General features: G+C 41.7%; 1 protein-coding gene across 13 annotated transcripts in view; it reads left to right on the forward strand.

Moving 5' to 3' along the window:
- nfia (nuclear factor I/A) overlaps window positions 1–25684 on the forward strand; it is an 885553-nt gene that overhangs the window by 749990 nt on the left and 109879 nt on the right. For 7 of the 13 annotated variants that reach the window (XM_085982852.1, XM_085982853.1, XM_085982851.1 and 4 more), the window contains 2 exons: window positions 5724–5798; window positions 7140–7268. The exons of 2 other annotated variants lie outside the window; for them this stretch is intronic. In XM_085982852.1, the coding sequence (XP_085838978.1) occupies window positions 5724–5798; window positions 7140–7268 (204 nt within the window). The remainder of the gene's footprint in view (window positions 1–5723; window positions 5799–7139; window positions 7269–25684) is intronic. 4 more of the 13 variants (XM_085982857.1, XM_085982862.1, XM_085982861.1 and 1 more) reach the window with 2 other exon arrangements.

The raw sequence follows: 25684 nt of genomic DNA on the forward strand, positions 1-25684 counted from the left end.
GTAACTGTTCCAACCTCACATTAGCACCACAGTGACAAGTTATTCTCCACATCAATCTTGTCATTATAATCTGTTTCAGCAGGAGTGTCTAATGAGTGGAGAGCTTTGGGTAGTTTATGTCCTATGAATTTACATCCTCTAGGATCTGGACAGACTGCCCACTTGGGATCTTTACTGACAATGAAAGGAGAAACTTTCATCATATCTGCCTGGGTTGCATTCAAACCCAAGGCCCCAAAGTAAGTCGGTTCCTGTTTTAAAACAGTCTTCTTAAAATATCAATATGGCGAGTTATTTGTCATGGTTATTTTTTAAATAAAAAAAACACTTTTGCTGGTTACACAGAAAGCAGAAAATCTGACTATATCAGTTTCTCTAAAAGGATTTTCTGTCTATTATTTTGCACAATTTTACTTGTCCAATTTTAGCAGTGTAGTTATCATTGCATTCCACGGCTGCAGTTTCATGCCATTCAATTTTTCATTTTTGTTGGTCAGCATTCTAGCCACTTGCAGTAAATTTCTAACATGGCTTGCGACACCGTAGTGTGGTAATCAGTCTCTGTATGTGGTCATTGAATCATTTGAAAAAACAGACTTCACAGATGTAGATTGAGTATGTTGTCTCACATCCTCACAGAAAATAGCTATTTTGTCGCATTTATTTTCTTGTAGGCGACAGTTTGAGCCAAGACCCTTCCATTCTCTGAACAAACGCAAGTTTCTAGAAGTAAAAATCAGAAAATGTCATTCCTACTTATTTTACAAGAGCTTCATTGCTTCTGCACAACTATTATATTAAGAATGCTGCCGATCATCAGGGGAGAGGCAAAGGGAGGACAGGGGGGCGAGAGGGGAGCACAGTATTGGTGGTCAGCCTACATGCAATGTATTTGTATTGCTCGTTGGTCCTGCCCTCATGGTAATTTGTAAATAAAGACAAGCTTGTAAGATATTGATGTGACTTCCAAAGTAAAAATGAGCACCAGCTGGCCTGATGGCACAATGAGTTTATCCATTGAGCAGCTGAGCCATACAGACCACAATTCGATGCCTAGGCTGTGTTGAGGTAGCTGATATCAGTGGGGCAGCGGTGAGGAAGGAATCCATTGCTCTCAATGCCCTTTTTTAGGGAGAGGGAAATTGACAAGCTTCTTTCTCATGACCGTGACTCCTGTTGAAACTGCACATGCACGACATTGGGTAAGGAGGGTATTGGACTTGGCTGTGATGCCTCTGTGATTGAATAGACTGATGATGCTCACTGTCACGGCTCACACATGAATAATGGCCTTTTAAACAAAACCGTGCAATGCCTTGAAATTATACTCCAGCAATCCATCAACACCTTTGAGAGAGGAAGGAAGGAAATTGGTGAGGAAAAGGAACAAAGGTTTGTGAGTTAGCTGATCTCAAAAGAAATAGGGGCACACTGCAGCTGCCTTCAGTTAGCCCAGGCATAAGAGAAGGAAAAAGTAATTGTGGGGGTTGATCTTTACTGTTGCTGGCAGGCAGCGGGTCGACTGCCCGTTTTACATCTCGCCTGATTTTTCTTTCCATTGAAGTCAATGATGAGGAAAATCGGCCGAGGTGTAAATCAGACAGCTAACCCTCTGCCACCTGTTCCGACCCGACAGGAACAGTTGAAATCGAACCCATGGTTATTGCTGTTGCTTTCAATCCCCTGGCTTCTGCTGATAAGTGCATATGTGGACACATTGGGTGAAGACAGCATTGGGCTTAGCTGTGATGAATGGCCTGGAAACACTCAGTGCTAGAAATTCGGCTCCATAGCGCCCTGTTTTTTGGTGCTACGCATGCCGCTTTGTGTCCAAAATGGCGTCCGAGCAGCACGCGTGCACCTCTGGTGTGGGCCATGCCAGCCACCATTTTGGTGAGGGTGTTGGTGTCGGCGCTGGGAGCGTGTGCCGTAAGTATGCAGCGTAGGCAGATCGTGACGTCAATCAGCGTGCAACGCTGGTTTGATGCCAGCACTGCCATTTTTGACCTCAATGCTGGAGCTAACGCCCTCTCTTAACCTCGCACAGCTGAATGTGCATTCAGCAGCAGGAAGGACCCCCCACCAGCGCTATTTAAAGGAAACATCACCTACTTACAGGTTAGTTGCTGACTGATTTCTGCTAGCAGTTCCTGAGTTTGTACAAGTGTTTGGTGCTTTCTAGACTTCTTTAAAGTTGTCTAAAGTCTACAAAGAGTGGTGTGGCACGTGCTCAAGGACTTGGTACTGGCTTGCAAGGGGTCTGCTCAGACCAGTTACTCCCAGATATGGGTGCATTAGTTTGTACCCCCTTGGCCTGCAGCATGACAGGGAGAATGAGCAGAGGTGACACAGAGCAGGACAAGCTGCTAGAAGAAGCAGGAGAGGGAGGGGAGAAGGGCTCTCAGCAAGAGGCCATATTTACACAGGGTCTTCAGGGAGCAATTCTCTTACCTCAATCTCAGTGAAGAACAGTGTGTGCGACGTCTCTGTTTTACTAAGGAGAGCACAGTGGCTGTAAATGTGACCGTGGTCCAACATGCCCACTAAGCTGCGTGGAGGTCCCGCGCAGGCTGCTTACCGGCCTTTCAGTTGGAGATTTTGTGCATGCGCAAAATTTTGAATGGGCCCCGCAGCCCATGTAGCAAAAAAAAAAAAAAAAAAAAATTAGGGGTACATTGCCGTGGTTTTGAACTTCTTCGTGTCAGGCTCCTTCCAGGCTGGAGCAGGCGACATCTGTAACATCTCCCCGTTTGTCATCCACTTGTGTATAAGAGAGGTGAGTGAGACTCTGTATGCAAAGAGAGCTGGATACATTTCATTCTCTCTTGCCAGAGAGAAGCAGGTGGAGCGAGCATGTGGCTTTGCTAGGATAGCAGGTTTCCCCCATGGTGCAGGGTGCCATTGACTTAAAGGGGCCGCACACCCAAAGAAAATTTAGGGAGAACATTGGTTGATAAGTGGCAAGTAACATTCGGCCACACAAGTGCCAGGCAATGACCATCTCCAACAAGAGAAAGTCTGACCACCTCCCCTTGACTTTCAATGGCATTACGATCGCCGAATACCCAACCATCAACATCCTGGGGGTCACCATTGACCAGAAACTCAGCCACATAAATACTGTGGCTACAAGAGCAGGTCAGAGGCTGGCTATTCTGTGGCGAGTGACTCACCTCCTAACTCCCCAAAGCCTTTCCACCATCTACAAGGCACAAGTCAGGAGTGTGATGGAATACTCTCCATTTGCCTGGATGAGTGCAGCTCCAGCAGCAGTCAAGAAGCTCAACACCATCCAGGACAAAGCAGCTGCTTGATTGGCACTCGATCCACCACCGTAAACATTCACTCCCTCCACCACCAGCGCACCGTGTCTGCAGTGTGTACCATCTACAAGATGTACTGCAGCAACTCACCGAGGCTTCTTCGACAGCACCTCCCAAACCCACGAGCACTACCACCTAGAAGGACAAGAGCAGCAGGCACATGGGAACACCAGCACCTCCAAATTCCCCTCCAAGTCGCACACCATTCTGACTTCGAAACATATCACCATTCCTTCATCGTTGGTGATTCAAAATCCTGGAACTCCCTACCTAACAGCACTATGGGAGTACCTTCACCACACGGACTGCAGCGGTTCAAGAAGCCATCTCACCACCACCTTCTCAAGGGCAACTAGGGATGGGCAATAAAAGCTGGTCTGGCCAATGACGCCCACATCCCATGGGAAAGTGTGTCAGTGAGTGTCATGCAATCTGTTTGGGTGATGTGGCTGTCATGGTTGAATAGCTGGTGGCCAGTACAAGCTGTCAGATCACGATATGAGGCTTGCAGCAATGCTAAGTATGTGAGGGTAAAGTGAAGCTATGAATGTTAGGTATATGAGTTGTGATTGATAGAGATTGTTGGTGGGGGAGTGGTGAATTGAGCAGTGTGTGAGCCAAGTGGTTCAGTTGTAAGGATATGGCATTTGAAGATGAAGTCACTGACCTTGACCACTCGTGAGGTCATTAAACTTCTTGCGGCACTGCTTGCAGGTCCTCGGGCTACACTGCTCGCATTGACCGTGACAGCTATCTGGTCCCAATGCCTTCTCCGTTTGTCTGCCGGGCCTCCTGGATAGAGGATTTCTCTTCTCCTGTCCACCTCCTGCACCAAGGCCTCCTGTTCACCTCCTGCCCTGATTTTAATTGCTCCATCATTGGCAGCCGTGATTCTAGCTGCCTAGGCCCTAAGCTCTGGAATTCCCTCCCTAAACCTCTCTTAATAATGAACTCTGAACCCAGTGTTAGCAAGTTGTGGGCTGTTGCAGCTTTACAGCTGCCATTTGCTTTAGATGCCTTTGGGTGATGACTACAGAGATGATAAAATATAAGATTCCTTGTCATTAATCTACATAATTGTAAAGTTCTCCAAAGCTCCAGATTAAGAAATGTAATATGTTTAGGTGAGTAGTCTGGCTACAAATCTCTTAAATGTAGCAAAGTTCTATGAGGCTAATATTTTTGAATTACTAAAACCTCAATGTAACAATTTTTATTTGCTTATTTTTTTCACTGAAGGCCTATTCAGTTTTGGCAAATATCTGTGGCTAGTAATAGACAGGATAACTACTAGAATAAGAGGTAAAGATCACACAACCTGAAAAGGCTACTGCTCCTAAACCCCAGAGGAAGAGGAGTACCTCCTTTCATCCTTCCCTCCCATCTGTGCCCATCCTTGATCAGTTGGGAAATGACTCACTGAATTTACCAGCAGATTTTTATAATAAAATACTTGTTGTCATAATCTGTTGGATTTAATAATAAGCTCTGAACTAGGCATTAATTTTAACAATGTACCTCGTAAATGGATTCCAATCTATGCTGTGTGTTATTGTATGTTTACTTATTGTCAGAAACTTTCCCTTAAATCCTGGTTAACTTCATGCAAATCTTTCACTGGCATTTTACATAAATAGCTTATATATTCATGACATTTCTAAAGGGAAAGTTAAAATAACCTGGTACTCATTTTAAAAATAAACATGTCTGTCTTCATTATTTTAACTGTTCAAAAACCAAGTATTCATACTTTAAGTTATTTACATAAGTAAGGGTTTAAGGGAATTCTACAAGTTTCAATAATAAAGAGCTGAAATGTAAATGAGTCCAATTAAGTGACATATAACTATTTGTAAAGGATTGTATTTGTTGCAGCATTTAAAACTTCTCAGACGATTCCATTCTGTGTGTCTGTAGGTAAATACTTGCCAAAGTTGTATGTTTTGTTGTTAGACTAGTCTGGCATTAATTGCACCAGGAAGTGGTGTGACACCGTTCTGACTGATCCCCAGCCCGTTGCTGCCTTCAGAGCATTGGGTCTGTGCCTAAAACATTCAAAATATTTTTAATGCCATGGGATTGGAGGTTATGCAAAGTACAACTGCACAAAAAAATCCTTAACTGTACCACCTTTACACTGCTGTGTGAATATTGATGACCAATTTGACTCTAAAGCGGTCAGGCACTTAATGCTTCTAAAAAGGCAGTCAGCAGTGGATGTGTTGCATGACTTTTTTTTAATTGGATGAGAGAAAGTTAGTATGTATATAAAATGCCAAAGAAGTGTCAAACTCCTCTTATTGATGTTATTGAAAGTACATTTATCACCATTTAAATTATTTAAGCAATAAATACATATAAAAATTTGCTCCATTCCTCTGTGCTGCTTGTTTCTTTCAGATCCGGAAACATATTTCTTTAGTGACCTCACAAACTCAAAGGTCACACAGCTGAAGTCTACAGATGTACATTCAAGTAATTATTTTTTTTACCAATATTGAACTGTTTATCAATTACATTGGAACAAAGAGATTTGAAAATGAAATGCAACTTCTCTGTGTTAATACTTTGAGAGGATGAAAGTTGGACAATCGCTGAAAACAACAAAGATGAGTTTACTGTAGCTTTATTGTGTACCTATTCTTTAAATGTTTTTACACCATGAAAGTAGCCCAGTGAACCAATTGAATAACATCCAGTGAATATGCAGGGCTACTGGGTAGCAACTAGTGCTGTGTCATAGCATCAGTGTGTGTCTGACAGGGTCTATTTGGGGTCTTGTGTTTGGCCATAGCAGTAGAATGTGTTTGACTCGAGATTACATGGAGCCTAGCAACATGTCACATCAACAGTGTGGTGTCTCACGTGGGGTTACTTGGAGCCTAGTGACACATCATAGCAACGGATTGTGTCTGGCTCGGGGATACTTAGAGCATAACAACACTCCATAGAAATGGTGTGTGTCTGACTCGGGAACCCTGGGATCTTAGCAACACATCAAACCAGCAGAGTATGTCTGTCTTGAGGATATTTGAAGCTTAACGATGTGCCATAACCGTGATGTGTTCACGTCACCTGGCACTGTTGGGTGTGGGTAATGCTCCACTTCCACAAAAGTAACTGCCCACATACAAATTCCTTTTAAAAGAAAAAAAATTGAACAAATCGTCCAAGGTTCTAGTATTTCCTGATACTTTCATGGGCTAATTAGAGTACTGCACATTCATCCACAGGGTACAGAAACCGTTTCACTCCTGACCTGCCTTCCATTACCCATCTGTAGCCCTGCCAATCCTGGTTTATGAGGCCAGCTCCCTGGTCGAGTATGTTGGGTGTTTCCCAGGTGCTGTGCAGTATCCTCGATTATGGTGTTAAATGTACGTTCTATGAATTCTTTGCAACAACTGGAAGTTTGACACTTCTGGCATTTTCAGTCTAAAACTCCAATGGAATTCTTTTGCAGGTTTAGTTTAGATAGAGCAGCATGGTTTATGAATGTAGCTCATACTTGAAAACATTTTCTTGCATGCATACTCACTTTCCTCTATTATTAACCTGACAAGGAATGTTGTTTGAAGTTGCTAAGTAAACATGCGGAGGCACCATAGAACGTGAATGATGCAGAATGCTTTTTGCGCTGCCTAACTCTCTCTGTCTGCAATCTCTTCCCTTTCCCTCTTTCTTTTTCTCTTCCCCTCCCACCCCCTCCCCTCCAACTCATGCTGCTTTTGCAACCCCCTCCTCCTCCACATTGCACAGGCTGTCGTTTCATGACCTAGCATTATTAAAATTGCACTTATCGATCATTCTTGCCAGGAATGCCATCGCCTACTACATTAAAGAAGTCAGAGAAGTCTGGTTTCAGCAGTCCCACGCCTTCGCAGACCTCCTCCCCTCGAACGGCATTTACACATCATCATCGGCCTGTGATTACAGCACCCAGAGGTGAGGCACGGCCGCTGAGAGCCCTTCCCTGTAGCTCCTACTAAAGAGTCTAGGGTCTTGGCCAAGTAGCTTGTAGTTTGGTGCCTTGAATTACTACTAGTACAGGAAATAAAAGCTCGAGGAAAGAACTCCTTGTGTGCATTGTGGGCTATAAAACGTGAGAAGCGGTATTCTTTTTTCCAGCCTGGTTATAGAATAAGAAGGAAAGGATTCATATTGGTGACTTTTTTTAGTTTTTAAATAAAATAAAAGTTCAGTGGTTTTGTTAACAGCTGGTTGCTTCCCATGTTTTCTGTCAATTCAGTGATTTTTTTTTTTAATCAGCTATTTTTATCCAAGCTATATTTAAAAACCTTTTTCAATGACTTCATTATATGTGCCTATTATAATTTGCTGTGTCTGGTTGTTATAATAATTAATGACACATGTCTCAGCTGGACCATTTTCCCATCTAATCTCCTTTCATCTTGTTACTAAAATTAAGAAATTACAAAATTGCTCAAGATAAGTAACTGTCTGCTGGATATGTTTGAGCTCTTGACATTATGGAACGTCCAATTATCTTATATGTACAACTTCAGCAATTAATGATGAATAAATGCACATTTTTCTAGAGTTTGATTAAAAAGGAAATATCTGCCTTGCATAGAATCAGACCCTGCTTTCTGGGATTTTAAATGTAAAACTACAGCTGAATAAAAAATTCAATGTCGGTGAAGTTCAGATGCCGTATTTTCTGAAAATGCTAGGAAATACTTCTTGGGGGTAAGAGGTATGTTCAAAGTAAATTACCATAACCCATCCTGTTTGCTTTACATAGGTGTGGTTTTCAAACCAACTTCTATTTCCATAAACATATGACAGTGAATAGCTGTTTCCACCCACAGAATGAAAGCATCTAGCTACTGTGCCAGTCCCACCAACTGGTTTCAGTGCATGTGCACAAAGAAATTTGGAGTTCAACATAGTTCTTATTCTTGAATGAAGTGTGGGAGCCATGCTTAGCTTTGGAAATTAGTCCCGGGTAAGTTTTAGTGCTCCATATCTGCCAATAAAAAGTGGATGGTACTGATTAATAGAGTGAAGCATGGCTCCAAAACTGCATGAAAGGATAAGAGCTGTACTGAGCTCTATTGCCCCCCACTGGCATGTTCCCTGCAAGACCCATTGGCGATGTCAATGGGATGTCTCTGTTGTTACGTGATGCTCTACTAATTCATTCTTTCAATGTAGCTACTGTTGTCTCCAAAAGATTATTCTTTTAAGATAGAAGTGAGTTTGTATCGAGAGCTGTGCCAGGGACGTGTTAGGATGCATGTTTTTAACCTATTGTTCTCCAAGCCGTAGGTTGTCATTTTTCGATGTGCCATCTAACAGAGGTGCATAATGGAGGCCTGTCATGTCCCTAAAGAGAGAAAGGGAGGGAAAATTGAATTCCCTTGGACTATCTTATGCACCACCTGGAGGGCCTTTATGCTGCATCATAGGCAGAGGTTTGGGACAACAAATAACTGTAAAATAGGTGGAAAAGGGAATGAAGGAGTCACCGAATGCAAGAAAGGCATTTTCCCACAGGGAGGACACAGTGAGGGACGACTCAGTCAAGCTCATTTACACAAATCATCTTCTATCCAGTTATCATTAGCAGAGACTATTTTCCTCGACTTCAAAAAGATAGTCAAAGTTAAAACAAATGTGGGGGTAGTGGGAGGACCTTGGAAGTGTGAACCCAAAGAGGTACTATGTATCAAAAGTACGACCTCCTGTTAAATTTTTTTTGACATGCTGGCCTTTAATATCTCCCCTCATATTTATTACCTCCCCTCCCCCCCCCACCTTTTCTGATCTCCCCAGACCACACTGGTCTTGCAGTCAAATGTGTGAGGTCTGCTCCCAAGCATCAATCTGTCAGTCATCATCTGACAACTACAGGGGTCTATAGATAATTCTTCCCTGACTTTGTATTCCTCCCTGTGGGGAACCTTCCAACTTGTGCTCAGCACTTCCCCATAGCAATATGACTGAAATTGGGAAGTCACCAACAGAAAATCAAGAGAGAATTGAACTTCTTGATGCGTTGTGTCTTTACTCAAATGTTGTGTAAACCTTATTTTTAGTCTTGACTATTAATCGCCAACCGCATGACTGAAATTAACCTATGACCAATGTTTGTGAAGTATCAGTTCCATTTAAACATCATGCAATTACAATACCAGTTCAGGAATTAAAAACTGCAAATGCTATGATTTTATAGCAGGGAAGTGAGACTAATTGGATAGCTCGTTCAAAGAACCGGCACAGACATGATGGGCCAAATGGCCTCCTCCTGTGCTGTATGATTCTAAAGAGAGGAATGAATAGCCTATTTTAATTTTCAGACAAAGAACAAAAAAGTAATTAACAGCAAGTGTAGTAGTAGCTTTTACTTCATAAGAAAGGCGCACATGACTCGTGAAGTAAAAACAATTGCTATTCATCCATTATTCACTTTTTGTTATTAATGTCACCAATTGTGTTAATCTTCTAAAAGTGTTGTCATATCTTCAAGCAGAAAGAATAAGCTTGAATTAGTACTGACTAGATTAGATGTTGCTTTGTAGAAATAAATAAGTTTATCTGTAATATTGGAGGAAAGGAACCTAAGAAAGTTTATTAGTGTCATATGTCAGTGTTAGTCTTTGCTCAGTGCTAGCATTCTTGTCTCTGAGTCAGAAGGTCGTGGGTTCAAGTCCCACTCCAGGACTTGAGCACATAATCTGAGCTGACACTTCATTGCAATAATGAGCGAGTACTGCATTGCTGCAGGTGCTGCCTTTCAGATGATATGTTAAACCAAGGTCCTGTCTGCTCTCTCAGTTGGATGTAAAACATCCTATCGCACTGATTGAAGAAGAGCAGGAGAGCTCTCCTGGTGTTCTAGCCAACATTTAACCTCAACCAACGCTACCAAAAAATGATAACTGGTCATTGCTGCTTATGGGACCTTGCTGTGCACAAATTGGCTGCTGCATTTCCTTACCTTCCAACAATGACTACACTTCAAAAGTACTTTGTTGGCTGTGAAGTATTTTGGGATCCTGAGGGATAAAAAGTACTATATAATTGTACATTTATTATTAATGCTATAGGAACATGAGGCTTTTCTTTCTGCTTTAGGGGTAGGAAGAATCCGAATATGTATATATGTTAATCAATAACATTCTTTCCTTGGCAGCTTTTATGAATGGTCTTCAAATTGTAACATTCCATGTAATAGACATTGCAATACTCTCTGGTTTTCACAACCAATGCACCATGTGTCTTAATTTAGTTTATTTATGTGTTTTGAATTGATGTTTAAATCAAGTAGCTATTGTGCAGCAGGAGATAAGATAAGAAATCTATTACAAACAAATTCAAAAAATCCTGTCTGCAAAATCTAGACTGGATTTTGCATACGTTTAGGTGTCAAGGTATATAAACATAGTCATTCATCTGGACCTAAAAGCAACCTTTATGTATGGATCATTAGTCATAGCCTCTTAATCAATTAGTTCTGCAACTGTCGTAACAAATGACAGGTCCTAAGTACTCCCTAAGCATTTCAATCTGTGAACAGTTTATCTCCATCCCTTGCCAACTTTCTGGATTCTGCTACATTCTTGAATCAAAAAATATTTATACTTTCTTTGATCCACGATTAAAATTGTGCTATTTGGCATGACTTTGTTTTTTATACCAACAATCCACCTTTTGGCGTTGTTGGTGACACCATTTTATTTGCTCTTGCCTGTGGAGGATGTAGTTTGATTTATTTTTTTTGCTATGGTGATGGTTCTAGTTGAACAAGGCTTGGGGCGGTTCGCTGCTCGTAGCAGCACAAAACTGATTTAATTCTGCTTTCGCATTACGTGATCTCAAAAGCACTGGAACCAAAAAAAATTTTGGATGCTACAAAACCAGACACGATTCCATCAAATAACTTTTTATTGGTTGGGGAGAAGGAGAGAAAACCACCTTTTGTCGCTAAAGAGCTGAGACGGCTGATTGTTTTCAAGCTGCAGTTGACAGCAAAAATGCTACTGGCAGCAGTAATGTAATTTTCCAGTTACCAGCAGCAGTGAAAATGAGATAGTACTATGTTTTGGATTTCTGAATGCTGGTGGGGAGGACCTAGTCTCAAGGGAAGGATGTGTTCGACCCATTGATCTACCAGAAGATTTTTTATTAATTTTATTCCCCCCTCTTTTTTTCCCCCTTTGTTCACTGCTACCAGAAGTGAAGTTTAGCTTACTCCATCATCACTAAAAATGCCATTCCCTGGGTTTCTGCAACATGTTGTAGCTTGCAGTGAAGGCTTGTTCTCATTGGAACAGGAATCCAAAGATGTATAGGGTAGCTTTAAAAATATCATTGGTTACTTGTAAAATTCAAATTGGGTGGCACAATGGGTTAACATAATGTTGTTTCACCTCTGGAACTGATGGAGTGAATGTCATGTTGCTGGCTGTAAGGTGTATTGCATGAAATAACTGGTAGTCACAAATTAGCTCTTGTTGGGCACAGGCCCACATCATATAATGTTCAGCACAGATTAACACTGAATTGGCACTGAAGAGCCTGTCTGATGTGGAAAATGAAAGGTCAAATTACTGTCATGGATTGCTCTTCTAACCTTAGGGTAAAATCACATTGTTGTGGCAGAGTAAAGGGAGCTTTACCATGCATCTAACATTCATTATGGGAGTGAATGTTGAAATGGCAAATTCCTCATTTCCTAGCACTGAGATCCCTCACTTGGACAAACACAAAAAGCCTACCAAAAAAAATGAGCAGAATTACCACCAATTGCTCACTTGTGTTCTCCAACAATCAACGTGTACAGTCCACTAAGCAGACATTTCAATCTTTTATTAACATTTGCACCATCAGGGAGAATGTAAAATTTTGGTGAAGAGGGCAATCATACTCTATACTCTCAAGACTCCCACATGCAAGCAATTTACAAAGGATGTTGTTTAAAGCTTAGAATACTCGCATTCGCACACGCTCAAATCAGAAAGGAGTCACTGAGTAGCAAGCGTGGTTACCAATATTGATTTTAACATCCCTGAGTAGCTGTCTGAATGCTGATTCTTATTGTGACATTCCCACTGGTTGAGATTGGCTAACTTGGGACAATCCAGGGATCAAACCTGGAACTTTCCTGATCTGCATGCCTCAGTATCACTGTGCACAATGAATTTACCAACTGAGTGTTTGGAGAAGCAGTGCATATTCTTTGAATACTTGTATACTTATTGTGTAGAATCCCTTTTTATGGCTGCTTTAAAAGGCCCAAATTATTTAAGAAAGTAAACTAAAAATATAAAGTCCTTTTTTTCTCTTTTGAGGTATTAGATTTCTCAAATAGAGCTTTATCCAAATTTATACTGAATAGAAATACAGGGTATGGAGTTCACCTGTCTAATAGGAACAGTGTGACTGGTCATTTAAAAAAAAATACAATGTTTATTTTAGTACTCCTGACCGGCTTGTTTAAAAATTCAATACAAGTACAAAGAGAGTGGTAGTTGGTTGTCTTTGAAGCTTATGGAGTTTACAAGCTGATCATTTTGAAAAGGGAAACTGCAGGTTTAACACTTGGACTGATTTTAAACAGGTTTCTTCTAATCCTGCTGACATTCTTCACACATTTCAAATGAATAGTGAGGCAATTAAGCTGAGAAATGTTGACTGGTTTTTAATTACAAAATCTTCCAGACTTGAAATAGTTTTAGGAGGATCTGGAACCAGGGAGCGAGCTAATAAGTTTAGAGAGAGTAAGATAGATAAGCTAAATACGTGGCTTGAGCAGTGGTGCAAGGGAGAGGGATTTAAATTCTTGAGGCATTGGAACCAGTTCTTGGGGAGGAGTGACCTGTACCAAGGGGACGGTCTACACCTGAACTGTGAGGGAGCCGATGTCCTCGGGGTAATATTTTCTAGGGCGGTTCGGGAGGATTTAAACTAATTTGGCAGGGGGATGGGAACCTAGGTAGTGGAAAAGAGGGAAGTCATATGAAGTCAGAAATAGATGGTAGAAAGGTGAGAAGCAATAAGCAAAGGAGAGAAACACAAAGGGCCAAACTAATTCATAATGAGAGTGTGAAAAAAGCAAGCCTGAAGGCTTTGTATCTTAATGCTAGAAGCATTAGGAACAAGGTGGATGAATTAGTTGTGGAAATAGAGGTAAACAAGTATGATTTGATTGGGATTACAGAAACGTGGCTGCAGGGTGGGCAAGGCTGGGAACTTAACATCCAGGGATATACAATATTTAGGAAGGATCGGCAAAAAGGTAGGGGAGGTGGGGTAGCATTGCTGGTAAAGGAGGGGATTAATGCAATGGAAAGGAAGGATATTAACTCGGATGAAACGGAATCTGTATGGGTAGAAATGAGAAATAGCAGGGGGAGGAAAACGTTAGTGGGTGTGATATATAGGCCTCCAAATAGTAATATGGAGGTGAGGGAAGGCATAAAAAGGGAAATTAGAGAAGCGTGCGATAAGAGCACAGCTGTCATCATGGGTGACTTTAATTTACATATTGATTGGACTACCCAAATTAGTAAAAATTCTGAGGAGGAGGAATTCCTGGAATGTTTTCGGGACGGTTATCTGGACCAATATGTCGAGGAGCCGACTCGAGATCAGGCCATTTTAGACTGGGTATTGTGCAATGAGAAGGGACTTATCAGCAATCTTCTTGTACGAGGCCCCTTGGGTCAGAGCGATCATAATATGATCGAGCTCTCAGTCGAGATGGAGAGTGAGGAAATTGAATCAGAGACTAAGGTCCAGAACTTAAATAAAGGGAATTACGAGGGTATGAGACGGGAATTGGGTAAGATTGATTGGGTGGTGTTTCTGGGGGGATTGACAGTGGATAGACAATGGCAAGCATTCAAAGATAGAATGGAAGAATTCCAGAACATGTTTATACCGGTTTGGCATAAAAATAAACCTAAAAAGGTGACTCAACCGTGGATAACGAGGGAAATTAGGGACAGCATAAAATCAAAAAAAAGGGCATATCAACTGGCAAAAAAAAGCACCAGACCGGAAGATTGGGGGCAGTACAGGATACAGCAAAAGAGGACAAAGGGATTAATCAGGAAGGGGAAAATAGAATACGAAAGTAAACTTGCAGCAAACATAAAGACAGACTGCAAAAGCTTTTATCGGTATATCAGGAGGAAAAGACTGGTAAAATCCCAAGTCGGTCCCTTGCAGTCCGATTCGGGAGAATATATAATGGAGAATAAGGAAATGGCAGACCAATTAAACTCATACTTTGGTTCTGTATTCACAAAGGAGGACACAAATAACCTCCCAGGAATATCGGCAAACATAGGGACTAATGAGAGGGAGGAGCTGACAGAAATTAGTATCTCTAGGGATATGGTGTTGGGTAAGTTGAGGGGACTGAAGGCCGACAAATCCCCGGGGCCTGATAAACTACATCCTAGGGTACTTAAGGAGGTGGCCCTGGAGATAGCAGATGCTCTAAGGATCATCTTCCGGAACTCCATTGACTCGGGAACAGTACCCGTGGATTGGAGGGTAGCTAATGTTACCCCAATATTTAAAAAGGGGGGTAGAGAGAAAGCAGGGAATTATAGACCAGTAAGCCTTACATCGGTTGTGGGCAAAATGCTAGAGTCCATTATTAAGGATAAAATAGCGGAGCACTTGACAAATGGGGAAAGGATCGGACAGAGTCAACATGGATTTACAAAGGGTAAATCGTGTTTGACTAATCTGCTGGAATTTTTTGAGGAAGTAACTGGTAAAATAGATGGGGGAGAGCCAGTGGATGTGGTGTACCTTGACTTCCAGAAAGCCTTCGATAAGGTTCCACACAAAAGATTATCATGCAAAATTAAGGCTCATGGGATTGGGGGCAAAGTATTAACGTGGATAGAGAACTGGCTGGCGGATAGAAAACAGAGAGTTGGAATAAACGGCTCGTTTTCGGAGTGGCAGGCAGTGACCAGCGGGGTGCCGCAAGGATCTGTCCTGGGACCCCAGCTGTTCACAATATATATAAATGATCTGGATCAGGGAATTGGATGCAATATTTCCAAATTCGCTGACGACACTAAACTAGGAGGAGGGGTGGGCTCTGATGAGGATGTCAGGAGGCTACAGTGCGATTTGGACAGGTTGGGGGAATGGGCGGATACGTGGCAGATTCACTATAATGTGGATAAATGCGAGGTTATCCACTTTGGGGGTAAAAACAGGAGGGTGGATTATTATCTAAATGGCAATAGATTGGGAGATGGGGAGGTGCAGAGGGACCTGGGTGTTCTTGTGCACCAGTCACTGAAGGAGAGCATGCAGGTGCAACAGGCGATTAAGAAGGCAAATGGTATGTTGGCCTTCATATCAAGGGGGTTCGAGTATAGGAATAGGGATACCTTACTACAGCTGTACAAGGTGCTGGTGAGACCGCATCTGGAGTATTGTGTACAGTTTTGGTCGCCCCATCTGCGGAAGGATGTTCTTGCCATGGAAAGAGTGCAGCGGCGATTCACCAGGCTGATACCTGGAATGGCGGGAATGACCTACGAGGAGAGATTGAATAGTTTGGGCTTGTACTCACTGGAGTTTAGAAGGTTGAGAGGGGATCTCATCGAAACATATAAAATTATGGCAGGCCTGGACAGGCTGAATTCAGAGAGAATGTTTCCAATGGCAGGGGAGCACAGAACCAGGGGCCACAGTCTAAAAATAGCGGGCAAATCATTTAAAACAGAGATGAGGAAGAATTTCTTCACTCAAAGAGTGGTGAGCCTGTGGAATTCCCTGCCACAGAGGGCTGTGAAGGCTAATTCAATAAATATTTTCAAGAGAGAATTGGATATATTTCTGAAGGCTAAGGGGATTAAGGGTTACGGAGAAAAGGCGGGGACGGGGTACTGAACTGGTAAGATCAGCTATGATCTCAGACGAAGATCAGCCATGATCTCATTGAATGGCGGAGCAGGCTCGAAGGGCCGAATGGCCTACTCCTGTTCCTATCTCTATGTTTCTATGTTTGCCTTGTGTCGGCACAGTGCTGTAAATAGAGCACTGACCCTAGTAGCAATGTTTGTGTGTATGTTCTTTGAGTTTAGATCTCCTGGTCATGTAAAACAAGTAGACAACTATTGATAGACGTGGATGGGGTTTACACTTGTGTTTTTTTATGTTAATGAAACCTAAAAACCCCTCCATTTCTGTTTTGTCTGGACAGTGAACTTCCTGTGCAGCTTTGCCTGAGCAGTCATCTCACACCCCTGTAGTTGTAGGTTTGAGCACCAGCAGTGAGACTCCACTATGCTTATAACCATTATGTGTACCACATTTTTGGCAATTTTTTAGCCACGCTGCATAGTTTGAATCCCTTTGACAAAGCGCAGCACTTCATTTAACTTGGCTTGGTCTTTTACATTTCCACAAAAATGGCATTCAAGATGGAAGCTGTAAAGGGGCCTATTTGCCTCATTTCTGGGCTTTCTGGCTAGAAGCTGCTAATCAATTGCAACTTAGATTGTAGGTCAGTGGTGCATACTTCTTAGACCCCATTAGGGATGGGATTAGGGGAGGGGAGCTAAGATGCAATGAACATTAAAGGTGTTCTATTCAAATACATACATTCCAAAAGTGACAAAAGTGTTTTTGATTTTACATTAAATTATGCATGCAGGATGCCTCCTATCGGAAATTACGGGCCAATATTTTGATGGTCTTTAAAATTGTTGAATGTTGTAGCACAGAAATAGGCCATAGTGTCCATCGAGTAAATGCCGGTGTGTTTTTTTCCCCCATGTGAACTACCTAATCTAATCCCACTGTGATAAAAATGTGTTTTTGTATTAGATTGTTGATTTGAATTCCTTATTACCAGAAACCGCACACACAAGATTAATTGTTGTTTCTGTGGGTTGTGACTGTGAGGTACAGAGGTACGCAGTTTCATTCTAGTATGTACAACTTGGTTTGTGTCAGACAAAAGGTGGTTTTAATATGCTAATATCAATTGGGCTGAACCTATTTATAGAATCTTTGATGTGGATTATGTTATGAATGTAAGAAGTCACACAACACCAGGTTATAGTCCAACAGTTTTATTTGAAATCACAAGCTTTCGGAGCGCTGCTCCTTCGTCCACCCCAGTCAAACACCGGCATCTCTACACCATGATTATGTTATGGGCAGTGGAGCTTTAGATGAGCTGATGTTTTTGGAGGGTGGAGGATGGGAAGCCGGTCAGGAGAGTAATCGAGTTAAGAGGTCATGAGGGTTTTAGGGGCAGAGCCAGGTCATGCTACTGAGGTAGAAGTAGGTAATCTTTGTGATGAAGCAGATATAGAGGCAGAAGCCCAGTTCAGGCCAAACTGGAAGCTGGAGTTGCAGAGAATCCATTTCACCACGAGTCAATGGCCCAGAAATTCGGGTCGGAGGCTTCCCATGGGTGCAAGCCTCCGACCTGCAGTTACCTAGCGCGCCGGCCGTTGTGCTGTGGGCCCGCATGGGATTCCAATCCTGGGCCTCCTCCAACTGCCGGCGCACAGTGCTTGCGTATCCCAGGGGCGCAGTTAGTTCGAAGCGTCCCCTGGGATCACGTGGGCCATGGAGAGCCAATGGTAGCAGGGACTGCCCATTCATAAATTTGACAGGAAGGGCTGTCAAAACAATAAATACAAATCAGCCCCAAAATATCACTAAAACTTCAAATCACATTTTTAAAATAACTATAAATTACATAAAATAACTATTTTAAACAATAATTAAAATTTTTGAAAAAATTAATTACAGTTTCTAACAGGGCTAAAAATAAACTTACCTTTCTTTAAAGTATTTAAAAATAATAAACCTGTGGAATTTATTTTTAAATTTTTCTTAATTCACCACTTACCTTGTTAAAAGCAGGCCTTGCGCCTGCTTTTTAAAAGTGTAGCTCCTGGAGACTTACCCTCCCGGAGAAATCGGCAAAAAAACATAAGTTCCAGGCGCACGCGCTGCCTCTCCGGCACACGCGCTCGACCTGTGAACCCCTTCCTTTAAGGGAACGGAAGTTCTGGTTTCCCGCGCATGCGCAGTGCATGCACAAAACCGGCACTTTCGTTGGGCCTACACGTGAGTACCCAGCACATACTCACCCGTAGAGACCCGAATTTCTGGGCCATTATCTGTTTTGAAGGTTGAGACAGCCCAGGCAGAGATGACTTTATTCTTTTCATGTATCATAAAGTAAAGTTTACAGTACACCATTTTATGCTGAATACAGTTAATTTACCTATTCTATGTTAAAATAAACAGTCTGACGTTAATAGCCTGAGTCTCTGTCTGATAGAGTGTATATTTAATCCACCTATTGAAGATGAGAATCACACCGTACATTCTAATGTGTCAAATCATTTGCCTAGATATTGGGCAGGTAAAGGCACATTCCATATTATAGGAGACACGAGACCTGCTTACAGGAGTGGTTGGTGCTGTTAATCCATGATAGGATATCTTGCGTAAAAGCCAAAAAGTAGCATCTACACTCCTGCTCCCTCTGCATGCCCTTTAACCCTTTTCAACTACCTATCTATTTCCCTTAAAAAAATTAAAAAAAAATGTTTGTATACCGTGCCTCGACGGTGTGCTTTTGCAGAACAGTCAACATTCTAACCATCCTCTGCATCAAGACATTTTTCCAACCTTCCCTTTTATGTTTATCTAAAATGATGTCCTCTTGTTACCAACTCTCTGGCCAGTGCAAACAACTTATCACTATATACCTTTTCAAAAACATTCATAATTTAGAAATATGTTATCAGGTTATCCTTTAAGCTTCTCCCCTCCAATGTAAAAAAAAAAAGCCCTAACTTCTCCAGTCTCTCCATCAATGGGACCTCCTCTCTGGTAACATCCGACTGAATCTCCCTTTCATCTTTTCCATTGCTTTTATATCCTTTCTATAATGGAGTGCCTAAAACCACAAACATTATGCCAACTGAGGTCTAAGTAATGTTCTGTACAAGTTCAACATTATCTCTTTGCTTTGAATTCCACACCTCTGGATACAAAACCAAGGATTACATTTTTCCTTTTTATGACCTTATCTACTAACACTACTGTATTTTGTAGGCCTATTTGTCTGTGTTCCTCTTCTCCTCTACCTGATTAAAGGTGTATTTCCTTTCCCCATTATAACTTCCAAAATGTATTAGTACACATTCTTTACATTGAACTGCAGCCCATTCTGACAGCCTACGTCTTCCTGCAGTCTCTAACAATCTTCCTCATTATCTGCCGTAAACGCAAGTCCTCTCCCCTCCCCTCCCATCCCCTTACCCCATTTGGTGTAAACAGTAAATGTCAATATTAATTTTTCACTTCATATATATGAAAATTAGCGTGGCCCCATTATAGCTCCTGGGGAACACCACAGCTTCCCAGTCTGAGAAACTTCCTTTCACTTCCATTGTTGGCTTTCTGCCTTCCAACCATGTCTCTCTTTATGTGGCCAAATCCCTCTTAATTCCATGTCCCATTACCTTTGCATAAGTCACTTATGTGATACCTTATTGAATGTGTTTTATTGAAAATCAATAGAAACCACCTCCATTGCATTTCCTGTACCTCCTCTATTTCTTCAAAGGTTGGTCAAGTAAGGCTTGCCTTTTAGAAATCTATGTTGCCTGACCCTGATTAGCTCACAGTTCTCCAAATGATTAGTAATTTCATCCCATATTATATATTCTTTAAGGAAATGCTGCTGGGCTAGCTCTTCTGAAAATTTAAGTAAGGCGTCAAGGACCAGAAGAAACCTTGGATCTTGCATGGTGCTCCTCTCGTGCAAGTATACAGGAAAAGGTGCATCGCACCAGCAGTGGTTCTGTATTCAGGGAATCCCCATCAGCAGTAGTTTCACCAGTAAACCTCCACAGGTCATTTTAGTTTTTAGAAGAAATTTCAAAGAGAGGGAAGACCTTGCTCCAGCACAAAAGTTTTTTTGTTGTTGTTTCATTAAGTGGAGATAAAGTGCTTAACATTCTGCCTCCTAGATTTGTGATTCTTGTTCTGCACATGAGTAAAACTGACAACAGTGGCTAACATCATTTTCTTATTGCCATTTCCATGCTTTTCCAGCCAAATGTTAATGTTTTCTGGACCCTTTCCATCCATGGTCGATGTATTATATACAATCTTATGAGCTGCACCGACCCAATTCAGACATTTATTTTTTCGTATTTGTCACTGACTGAGCTCCTTAGAGGAGCACTATCCTGGATTAACATGAAGCCCTCCTGCTGAGAAATTCTCATGGAGAGCCATGATAGCACAGTTATATCTTGTTGTAATAGCTCAATAATTACAAGGTAAATGCATAACTAAAAGCTCTATTACACTAATCTTGCAGAGATGGGTATGTGTGGAACCATGCTGGGTAAATTTGTTATCCCTGCAGCAAACTTCTAAAGAGGGGTTGTTTAGATCGTGAGTTGTGCTTAAACATGTTACTAGCTTGCTGTAAGGTACAGGAGACAGGGGGCCTGTTCTCTTAAAGAGACCAAAGTAGGCTGTGTTAAATGAATAGAATTCACCAAAACTTTAACATTCTCATGTATAATAAATTCCTCTAAAAAGCAAGTCAGATTTCACTTTCTCTCTCAGACAAATATTTTCTTAACCTGTATCACCTTTCCAGTATTAATGTTTCATCTCAAAATTAATTTATATGGCTGTGTTGTTCTGAAGCGATTACTTTTAAGTGAAGTTCTAATGCTGCAGTTATACTCAATGTTTTACATTGTGGAAAAGCAGATTTTGCATTGCACTGACATAGTATAGTATAACTACGGTACAACTCTTAGAAATTGCATTTTTTGGCAATATGGTCTCACTACAGACATTGAGTATTGGCTGCAGTATATCTTCAACTGGTGCAAAATTGAACTTTGGACTTTAGCACTAAAATTTGCAAAGGATTCAGATAGTCTGCTGAATCACCATTAAGTTTCTAATGACCGATAAAAGTTGACAATCATGTCTGCTCTATCGTAATGTTAAAAATTGCAACAGCAATAGGCGGCCAGTATACAAGCTGTGTGGAACATAGGAACGAGCTTAGGCCATTTAGCCCCTTGAGCCTGTTCTGCCATTCAATTAGATCATGGCTGATCTGTATCTTAACTCCATCTACCCACTTTGGTTCTGTAACCCTTAATAACCTTGTCGAATAAAAATCTATCAATCTCAGTTTTGAAAATTTCAATTGCATCACAGCTTTTTGGGGGAGAGAGTTCCAGATTTTCACTACCTTTTTGTGAAGAAGTGCTTCCTGACATCTCCCCTAGCTCTAACTTTAAGGTTATGCCCCCTTGTTCTTGGCTCCCCCGCCAGAGGAAATAGTTTCTCTCTGTCTACCCCATCAAATCCTTTAATCTTCTTAAACACCTCAATTAGATCACCCCTTAATCTTCTATACTCAAGGGAATACAAACCGAGTCTATGCAACCTTTCCCCATAATTTAACCTTTCAGCCCCGGTATCATTTTGGTGTGCCTGTGTTAAACGCTGTTTCCCTGGATTTGAAAACAATTTGCGTGGGCAGCGTATCTCCATCCCATCTGCCTGCACTACTCTAAAATTAGCACTGGTATGTTACTGGTACTAACAGTATAGATGAGGCAGTGGGCATACCCAGCTTTTCGCCACAAAGTTATGAGGTGTACAGTGTGTCATTTAGTATAAGCGTTCTGGAAAAAAATGTGTTGACATGCTGGGACATAATGAATGGTATTGTGTAAGCCTGAGGATTGATTGCTTTAAAATGCAGCATGATCCTATAATTATTTCTTCATTACCCGGTTCACGTGCCAATATTGTCACACCGTAACATGATTAAGAATGGAGATTTCTCAGAGAAAACCATAGCAAAACAGAATAATAACATCTAGGGCAAATTATTTACATCTACTTTGACCTGCCTAGACTGTCCTCAATGGCTTAACAGAAATCCTGACAAAAGGACATTTTTTTTAATGTGTCACAGCAAAGTGCCTGCCTTTTGTAAAGTTGACAATTATCTGAGGATGAGAAAAGGAAGAAGAAATATCACTCTGACCAGGATCTCTTTCCTGCCTTCCCTACACCTCTCAGCTCAGACAGCTTGCAATTGTGAAAATGAAAACGTCTGTCTGAACGTTGTGATAGAAGTTGTTGGAATGTGAAAGTCAGAAGTTCTGTTGCTGACCAGCTCTCTGAATGGAAATGCTTTAGATGAACAAACCCTCAGCCTTCAGTGTATCTGAAATTCTTGATAAAAATTGGTTCTTTTTTCCCTAATAAATGGGTCTGTCATAACGCTTTCCACATGCATTTCACTCAAAAGAAAAAGAAAGGGAAAAGTAAATATCTGTTCTTTAGGAATGGCCTGGTAAAAGTCCGAAGGCACAGATAAGTTTAATTGAAAGAAAATAATCCCTCCCTGTCATTCCAGAATAGATATTTAAAAATGTGCTACAGCTGTACCAGAGTTGACTTGCTGTAGATTTTCTGACATTGATCAGCCCATTCCACTTTTTCCCCCTCCCCAAAAAATATGAAAACATCACTCCCATAGCAAATAACAACTGAGTGAATGAAGCATCCACTGTATAACCTTGTGAGTTACAGGCTTCAAGACACTGCAGTGACAGCCCCATAAATCATCCAAATGTTAAGTGAATTACTGTAGCCCCAAATTATAGCTTTTACGTTGTTTATGTAGTATCATCTTACTGCTTTAAACATGAAAAAGAGGGATCTGATATGCTGCATCAGCGATCCTCTGCCCTTTCTACTACTGCCATCTGGCAAGACAGCTCGAAGATGCAGCAAATGTGACTGCAACCATGTATCTGGTACACTGAGAAGAAATTGTTCCTTAGGGTATTTCTTTGGGACTCCAGTCCTGCCTTTTAACTCTTTCCTTCCCTCTCAAAAAAAATAAATTCTAAAACGTTGTTTACTTTGGACACCCCGGCCTAGAAATTTGTCTCAGGCGGTATCGGATGGGCCGCCCGTTATACACAGTGCCTGATAGTCGGTTCCATTGCCTGTTTGGCGCTGCCGCCTGAGACGAATTTCTAGGCCCCCTAGTTTTGCTCAAGTTCTGCAAATCGCAAATAGCTGAAATTGCAGCAGAACCGAGTACCCAGGGGTTATTTGTGAGCTGGTGCAAAGTCTATTAAAGGGACACCATGATACCATTTATTTCTACCTGTGTTATTAATTGTAAAAGCTTCTATAGGTATGTAAAAAGGAAGAGATTAGCAAAAACAAATGTGGGTCCTTTAGAGGCAGAGACAGGAGAAATAATGGGGAATAAGGAAATGGCAGAGATATTAATCGAATACTTTGTACTGTACCTGTCTTCATGGTAGAAGACACAAAAAGCATTCCGGAAATAGTGGGGAACCAAGGATCTAGTGAGGAACTTAAATAAATTAGTATTAGTAAAGAAATAGTGCTGGAGAAATTAATGGGACTAGAAGGCGACAAATCCTTTGGACCTGATGGCCTACATCCTAGGGTTTTAAAAGTGATGGCTATAGAGATAGTGGATATATTGGTTTTGATCTTCCAGAATTCCCTAGATTCTAGAATAGTCCCTGTGGATTGGAAGGTAGCAAATGTAACCCTGTTATTCAAGAAAGGAGGGAGAGAGAAAACAGGGAACGATAGGCCAGTTAGCCTGACATCAGTAGTAGGGAAAATGGTAGAATCTATTATTAGGGATGTGTTAACAGGACACTTAGAAAATAATAATATGGTTGGGCAGAGTCAACATGGATTTATGAAAGGGAAATAGTGTTTGACGAAGCTGTTAAGAGTTTTTTGAGGTTGTAACTAGTAGGGTAGATAAGGGGGAACCAGTGGATGGTAGTGTATTTGGATTTTCAAAAAGCATTCGCTAAGTTGCCACACAAGAGGTTAGTAAACAAAATTAGGACTCATGGGATTGGGGCTAATATACAGGTAGACTATCCTTTATCCGAAAACCTTGGGACCAGCTGTGTTTCGGTTTTCGGAATTTTTCGGATTTCAGAAGGTTTTCATCTCCGTATCTGGCAACAAACACTGTTGCTTAGCAACAGCTTGTAAGCACTCGGGCCCTGCCTTAGAAGCGTCTCTGAAGCTGTTGCTAAGCTACAGAGACTCTTTCCACAGCCTGACTGTTTAAAAAAATGCTAGGGGAATAAAAAAATGCTAGGGGAAGAAAAAAAAACTAACAAAACGGCTGCTGATTTCTGCCGTTAGATCGAGGTTTCCGGCTCCCCCTGCTCCGTATCTGATTTCCTTGACTTAGCGAGCGTCTGGGGCTCGACTGCCGCCGCCAGTTGTGGGAAAGCCGGATATCGGCTGACTCCTACACTAAGCTGGCCCGCAAATCAGGTTGGGGGGGGGGGGTGGGGAAGAAAAGACTATCAGACGGGCCGCTGTATTGTTGGGTTCACTCTCCCGGTACCTCCTTCACACTGCCCGGCTCGGCCTGCAATCTCCTACCCAGGAGGGAACTCTGTGACCCTCTGCCCTGCTCACAGGGAAAGGCAGAGCTCCCGGACCACTCCTGTCATGTTTGGCACCACTCGGGTCATGTCGTGCGCACGACTTACGCTCCACGAAAAAACTTTCAGTTTTTAGAGCTTTTCGGTTTTCGGAAGTGCGGATAAAGGATAGTCTACCTGTATTAGCATGGATTGAGAATTGGTTAAAGGACAGAAAACAGAGAGTAGGAATAAACAGGTCATTTTTGGGTTGACAGGCTGTACCTAATGGGGTAAAGCAAGGATCAGTGCTTGGGCCTCAGCTATTTACAATCTATATCAATGACTTGGACACACTACACTCAGTCCCCTCTCTAAGTTTGCTGACGATGCAAGTTAGGTGGGAACGTAAGTTGTGAGGAGGATGCAAAGAGACTGCAAAGGGATATAGACAAGCTAAGTGAGTGGGCAAGAACATAGCAAATGGAATATAATGTGGAGAAGTGTGAAGTTATCCGCTTTGTACGGAAAATAGAAAAGCAGAGTTTTTTAAATGGTGAGAGTCTAGGAAATGTTGGTATTCAGAGGCACCAATGTGTCCTTGTACATGAATCACAGAAAGTTAACATGCAGGTACAGCGAGCAATTAGGAAAGCAAATGGCATGTTGGCCTTTATTACAAAGGGATTGGAGTATAAGAGTAAAGAAGTCTTACTACAATTATATAGGACCTTGGTGAGACCACACCTGGAGTACTGTGTACAGCTTTGGTTTCCTTACCTAAGGAAGGATACACTTGCCTTAGAGGGAGTGCAACACAGGTTCACTAGGCTGGGATGAGTGGATTGTCCTATGAGCAGAGATTGAGTAGACTAGGCCTAT

Source organism: Somniosus microcephalus, chromosome 3 (assembly GCF_052327205.1).
Source record: "Somniosus microcephalus isolate GS21.2 chromosome 3, FLI_Smic_1.0, whole genome shotgun sequence".
Classification (NCBI taxonomy): Eukaryota; Metazoa; Chordata; class Chondrichthyes; order Squaliformes; family Somniosidae; genus Somniosus; species Somniosus microcephalus.